Genomic DNA, 7,682 nt, shown 5'->3' with positions numbered 1-7,682 from the left:
TAAAGTTATTTGCTTGCCGTGCATCATCCCTGATTAGTTCACACAATAATCGGACAGTTTGTCAGAAAGCAGAAATTTGTCCATTTCCATTAAATTAGTGAGAGATTTTGTGAAACAAAACGGTGTACAGTTGCACTAGTTTTATTGGGTTGTTTACATCGATGGGTCATCGTGACGTCACTAACACAGAGAAACAAGAACGATAAGTGGGTAACAAATTAATTCTGTGTACAAGTTTACAGTTTTGTTTCTTATCAATACAAAGACATCAACTTTTTATTATTTGCAATTGAAGTTTCATTTATATACCAATCTTCATATTCATAATGTTAAAACCACTGTTAGAAATCGTTTCATATGACCTTTAAATTTGATAAAAAGGCGATCATATTTCTCTGTGTCATATTTGTATTACGACAAAAATAATACCTAACTTAATCAAAAACTTAAACTGGACGAATACGTAATCTGAGTAATAAATGTGTGTGATGTGACAGTTGTCCAAAAAATATCAGATTTCTTTTCTCACTGTGAACATAAAAATGACGATTTATGAAATGCTTCTTCTTATTAAAGTATTATGTTCAACCAATCCAAATATCATCTTTCTCCTGGTATGTACAGGTATGGATAAATGTAAAATTAAAAGTATGATTTGCAATTTTTTGCTCAGAAAGTGCAATACGAGTAAGGTTGGGAGTTCTGCATTTTACTCTGGGGCAGTTTGGCGTCATTTCCTATTCATGTTTAAAAAGAGTGTTTCTTGCAAAATCCGATAAGTAAGTGTTATTTCCACTTGTCTCGATGGTGATTGAAGGTACCCCTGTAGTTTTCTGTCTCTTCGAGCTATATATTAATTTATATAGCTCGATGAGACAGAAAACTACAGGGGTACCTTCAATCACCATCGAGACAAGATGAATATCTCAGTTTGTCTTCTTGTAGCTCTCTTCGTGGGTGCAGTAGCCTATCCAGTAAGTATATGTTTCAATTTTAAAAAAATTGTGGCCTATGATTATGACTAGTAAATTGTTATTTAAAACTCAACTAAAGACAAACTACATAAATTGATCAGGAGGTATTGCATCTCTCATAGAAATGATAATCTGCAAATGAAGATAATGCTAGTTTGATAAGGGAGAACACATCAATTTATCAGATATTTACTCCTTTATCCAGTAAATATCACTCGTGCGATAAATTGTTCGTATCCCAAAGTAGATGTTCCTACGCCGTGTGACGTAATGTGCAAAGGGGTTGCATCAGGGTTACAGACTTCCAAAAATATTTATGGAAGTGACATAAATTTTGTTAAATTCTTCAAAATGTAAAAACGATGAATTTATATGTGAAGTAATTAGTTACGATCTAGGGAACAGACCTGTCGTTTTCAACATATAGCTTAGGATACAACCCCTGATCATGTTGTTTATTGGTCGTACAATATTCTCAATGATCAAGGAAACAGAAATACTGAAAGAAAAAAAAAAACTCGGATAAGCTGACATGAACTGAAACTGAGACGAATTTGACTCCACTTTTTTGGCACACTGTTTTCCCCTATAATAGCTCTAAAACGTCATTGTTATTTCGGATTTCAAACATTTCGGTTGAGCATCACTGAAGAGACATTATTTGTCAAAATGCGCATCTGGTACATCAAAATTGGTACCGTATAAGTTATACATTATAACTCCTGGGTCGAGGCCTCTGCTGGTGGACTGTTAGTCCCCGAGGGTCTCTACAGCCCAGTAGCTAAGTACTTCGTTACTAGTTTGAAAATACGGATGTATATTTGATTGCTGTTATAAAATCTAGAAATTCATTTTAAAATTAAGGATTGCATGCATCTCCCTCACGCATAGCTCCTATTCTTAGACGAATTTGACTCCACTTTTTTTGGCGCACTGTTTTTCCCTATAATAACTCTAAAAAATTCATTGTTATTTCGGATTTCAAACATTTCGGTTGAGCATCACTGAAGAGACATTATTTGTCGACATGCGCATCTGGTGCTTCACAATTGGTACCGTATAAGTTTTACATTATGACCCCTGGGTCGAAGCTTCTGCTGGTGGACTGTTAGTCCCCGAGGGTCTTTACAGCCCAGTAGCTAAGTACTTCGTTACTAGCTTGAAAATACGGATGTATATTTAATTGCTGTTATAAAATTTAGAAATTCATTTTAAAATTAAGGATTATCTCCCTCACGCATAGCTCGTATCCTCAGACGAATTTGACTCCACGTTTTTGGCACACTGTTTTTCCCTATAATAGCTCTAAAACTTCATTGTTATTTCGGATTTCAAACATTTCGGTTGAGCATCACTGAAGAGACATTATTTGTCGAAATGCTCATCTGGTGCATCAAAATTGGTACCGTATAAATTTTACACTGAACTGAAATCATTTTTTTAGAGCCAAACTGAAAACTCTTTTATTGAACGATCCGTCATAACTGATCATTGCATAATGTGTAAATCTTTCTGGGTGTTAGAAAACCCAATAATTCAGGTTTGGAAGTTAACGAACTAAGGTCTTTTTTCACACATTGACTTCTTATGAAAGGTGAAGATAGCAAACAGTGACCACTCTCATGACTCATATAAGCAATGCAAAATAGAGAGTTGGGCAAACACGGACCTTCTGTCGACCTGTCACAACCGCCGTGAGCCCTGTATTTTGATCAAGTAAACGGAGTTATGTGTAGTTAAAATCAGTGTGCCGAGTAGATGATATCAACTTCCCAACTCCAACTTCACACAAAACGATTCTATCACAAATACAGATGTAAGAAACACAAGCACATCTAACAATGAAAGCTCTACGATTCTCCTATGTATGACGATGTACATACTGGGAAGTATATCGTCAACACTCACATACTAAATCTAAATAATGACCATGTGACACAGATTCAGATGATTGACATATTCATAAATCATCACACTACTTCAAAATAAAACGTTTATATGTAGTTTTTCCTCATTTAAAAATGATATCTAATAAATAAACCATTATGGTAGTTAATATTCATTTTCATTTATATTTCACACCGCATTATTTGTAGCGGCGTAATGTTAACGTCACGGATATTGAGTCAGTATTACGGAAAGGTCTGTTAGGATAAAATATGTGACAAAAAGATTATCTCATTGTTTGATATGACTACTATCCAACTCGTGTTTTCTATCCCCTCGCAAGGGCTCGGAGATATATAACACACAATTCGTCGTATAATAGTCATATCCAGCTACAAACCATAGGATATCCTATGTGTAGTTTTATTAGAGTGGTTTGTTTTGAAAATATAATCAGAATTTTTAAAACAGAAACAGAAGAACACATTGAAAAAAGAATATTTTACTATTTTGATGAAATGTGTGATATCAATCCTTCTGCAAACAAATTCCACATTCTTGGGGTTCTTTCATAGATCAAGTGGAGATTTCATGAACAAAACGTTTTGTATATATGTAATACACCTCCAAATGGTACACAAGGGAATAGCATGAATTTTTATGGTGCCAATCATTGATAACAATTGATTAAAAAGAAGACATTTTATACAAATTATATATATTTTTTTAAAATTTTGTGTCTTTTCTTTATTAAAAAAAAATAGATATGATTTGTCCAACTGATTCTCATTTTCTTTGTTGTTGATTGCAGGTTAGCAAAGGCATTTCTTTGGAAGAACTAAGGGATGCTATGCAGATTGAAAAATTGGAATCATGGGAAAAATTTCTGAAAAATGGGGGCAGAATTTACGTTTTCAAGGAAGGTATGGACAACGAAGAGGGATACAATGTAAACAAAGTCACTCCAACGACCCAAGAACACCCAATGATTGGTGAAGAGGGAGAAGAAGACGATACGGGGGAATATCCAGATCTCACAGACGAGACGGCGAGAAAAACACGTCGTCGTCCATATTTCAGTGGACCGTCTCACGATGAGGATTCTGAAAAACACATGCTACAGAAAGAAAGTTACCCAGGAAGAAGAGAACGTAAGGCACAGGACAAACCTAAGACATTCCAATCTAAAACTGAAAATAATGGATTCCGCTCACCCGATATTTTAAATGGAGAGAACAGAAACATCATAAATGATATAGGAGGCGGAATTATTCTCAGAACGCTTGATATCCAGAAAAAAAAGAAACGATTCATGAGATTTCGACGGAAAGGGGAAAAATTCTGGGACGTTAATCTCCTACTGCCAGATTTCCTGTAGGAGGGATGTTATATATTTAAATGATTTCCTGTAGGAGGGATGTGATATATTCATATGATTTCCTGCTTGAAAAGGGAGTGGGACAGTTCCCAAAACATTATGTTTTTATGAATTCACTTAGAAATATAATCATTTACATAACAAGTGATGTTTCAGACAAAAAATTTATACTTGTGATCGCAATTCACAGCAAAAAGCTCCAAATTTCAATTATAATTTACGGTATTGAATAAATGAGTATGCATATGAGTATTGTCTGTCATATTTTATTAAAAATGTGTTCGTCTTGATGTAGCACATGCATAGCTTCGTACCGTACATGAAAGGCGAATACAAGGAACAGTAATCAATATCATAACTCTCACAAGCAATACAAAATACAGAGTTAGAGAAACAGGGACCCCTGGACATACATCTGATTAATAAAAACTTATCAACTTAGATAAGGCTTCATCAAGAAACATATTTCTGTTCATTTATATCATATAGTATAGAATAGAAAGCGTAAGCCAATTTTCTTACTATCACATTGTTTTTATTATGATCTTGTCAAAAGGAAGACTACTTTCTTATTGTCAGTTAAGACCAAGAATAGGTGTGTCCATGTAATTGAGATCTACAATTAGTCTAGCATTTCGTATATTTTGCACATTCTATCAGAAATACAAAATACAGATGTCACAAGGAAGGATGTATTTTCATGGGATATACGAACCCCTTCGAGACATTACTTCCTATAGTATTTGAAAGCAGATATTGTCATGAAGACACTTATACTTTGTTTTGTATAATGACAGATGCCTACTCCTTGTCTGCGCTTTGCTCCTTAGGGAAGCCTTCAGCTTCAAATTCATGCCTACATTCTTTATATTCTGAATTTGCTAACGGATTATTCTGTTATCTGATCAAACTATAAGTCTTATGGTGAATGTAAACGGTCACCAGGGTATGTTTATTCCTCAAAGGCAACTGATCATATCTCTGGTGAATCCATCTGTCCTACTCATAATTTTGCATTCTTTATAGGAATTATGAGATTGATTACTGTTCGCTAATTTCAACTTGTCACATTTGACTTTTGATATTACTTATAATTGCTGCGAATTAAACCTTTCCGATAGTTTTTGTTTGAAAATCAATGATAGCGTACCTTTCAAAGGAATTATATCCCACTTGAAATGAAAGATGATTGGTCCTCACATTTTGCAAAGAAGAACGATAAACGTCTGCAATTTTGGGTGAAGGTGTTTAAAAATACGTAACCCTGTCCATATATCGAGGTCCGTCTAATGCGCATAATTCTTTTTTTTTTTCAAACCAAAAATTTTGTGATTTGCAATATTATGTTCTATACATTTTCGTTTTATGTATTTGATACATAGTGCCAACAAAATTATTCTACCATTGAAAGAAAGTGCAATATTAAGTGTCTGGCTTTGATGTTAGCATTACTACATTTTGATGTTGATTTGAATGTCACTTTACATCCAGTTCTACTTTTAATGGATGAGAAAAACCTAAGATTTTGGCATAAATTGTCAAATAAGAACAAGAGCAGACGAGCAGATGCTAGATTGGGTAATATATGCACACTAGATCAGGACCCTAGGCACTGCATTTCCATATGGATACAATGATAATGTATATGATGTGGGAAATTTAACTAGTCCACAAGGAAATAATGTGAATGTGACGGGACTCTTTCCCAATACCCAAAGACGGAAACGCAGTCATGGACATCTTTAGAAAGAAATGTGTGGGTGCGTTCAGGATTGTATTGGATCAATGAGTGGACAACACTTTGTCTGAACAAACGGGAGATCTGGGGAAAGGGTTTCGCCGATATTACAACATTTTAGACATACGATTTCTTTTAAAACGGAAAGAGAGGGTGGACTCACCACGATGAATAAGATCTTTACGAAAAAGCACCTAAAGTACACAACAGTAGACGTTTAAATCATTTGACAACACAGTTCGGTTGTACAGTTACAGGAGAAGAGAAAAGTAAAGGGTATTGGAAATTAAATACACCCTTATCAACTGATGCTAATTATGTAACACAACTACGTGAAAAAGTGGAAGAAATAAATAACATTTTTTTGGGGGAAAAAACCACAATACTATAAGTTAAAACGTTTTCAATGCAATTTTCGCTGCATCAAAGTCTTGAAACAAAACAACTTATTCAGTTGATAATTCTAAGGAGAAATTGAAAAAATAGAGTCAATGGATTCAAATATAATAGATGTAAAAATAATAACAATGATAATATTAAAAAAAAAAAAAAAAAGAAGAAACAGTTAGAGCCATGATATGCACAAGCATATTGCAAAAGCTACATATGTACAATTACAGTCAAATTGGATCAAAAAAGGTGAAAACATGAACCTTATTTCAAAAGATTTAAACTGCAAACACAATCATCAAACGTATACTACGAAATAAACACCGGGAATAATGAAATACTCACTATAACTGGCGATATAATGAGTAAATTGTGTGAATTCTTTGAAGCGCAAAATGCAAGTTAATTAATATACTTACTCAGTGAAGGTATCACACCGGTAATTATCCAATCAAAATGAACTTAGTTAATTGTAGTTCCATATATTTAAAGAAATATTTTTTTTCCTTGCGCGATTTTTCTCATTGTCTCTTCTTCTTTTCTCTTAATTTTTGCACCCCTGATTAGGAAATTTTATGTTATTTGTAGAAATAACCAAGTGTATACAAAGGAACTATTTGCTGTTGGTAGCTAAGGCTACTTCCTGAAGTATACTCCGGCTGTTTACACACATGTGAAAAACACGTGGATTTGAGGGTAGTCTTGTTTGCAGATAATTTATTTTCGAAAATGCCGCGTAGGGTGTTGTTTTTCTGGTGTCGGCAGACGAGATAGGTAACATAGAACGTGTCTGACTGCGTTATTCGGCATCAATTTTGTAAACTGATTTTTAATGAATTTTTCCCCCTATAGTAATATATAGAGAAAAATATTACCGGTGTGATACATTGAAGGAAGTCGTGAATTTCACAATTTCCCGTTTTTCTCAGTCCTTTCCCTTTTCATCGGCTCAAAATCAGTACAGGATATCAAAACAAGAGGTTTGGAAACCAAAACAGTGTTTTAATAGGTCATTCAAGAAACATGACGCAATACACAATGCGAAATATCAATTACATCTAAATACGTATCAACAACGTATTTTTTTGCCTTATACAGCTAGAAAATCGCAAATATTTGTATAAACACCCATCTACATAGCATACACCGGCGGGTTTAACACTTAACACATCCAAAAGACGTATCAAAAGTTCACATCGATTTTACAATACGCATATTGCACAATACCTCCCCCCCCCCCTCCTCCTGCCTTGCACAACTGTTAGATGGACTTTCCTTGACATTCATAAGCATCACACATAACTCTATGATTTCT

The 7,682-nt window shown here is 34.3% G+C and overlaps 1 protein-coding gene across 1 annotated transcript; it reads left to right on the top strand.

The window, feature by feature from the left end:
• The first annotated feature begins 871 nt into the window (after nt 1–871).
• LOC125677278 (uncharacterized) lies at nt 872–4,472 on the top strand. The gene is made up of 2 exons (XM_048915285.2): nt 872–974; nt 3,673–4,472. The coding sequence occupies exons 1-2, from the start codon at nt 918–920 to the stop codon at nt 4,237–4,239; spliced, it is 624 nt and encodes a 207-aa protein (XP_048771242.2). The 5' UTR covers nt 872–917; the 3' UTR covers nt 4,240–4,472.
• Nucleotides 4,473–7,682: the final 3,210 nt, after the last annotated feature.

Source organism: Ostrea edulis, chromosome 3 (genome assembly GCF_947568905.1).
Source record: "Ostrea edulis chromosome 3, xbOstEdul1.1, whole genome shotgun sequence".
Taxonomy (NCBI): domain Eukaryota; kingdom Metazoa; phylum Mollusca; class Bivalvia; order Ostreida; family Ostreidae; genus Ostrea; species Ostrea edulis.
This window is presented reverse-complemented; position numbering and strand designations above follow the sequence as displayed.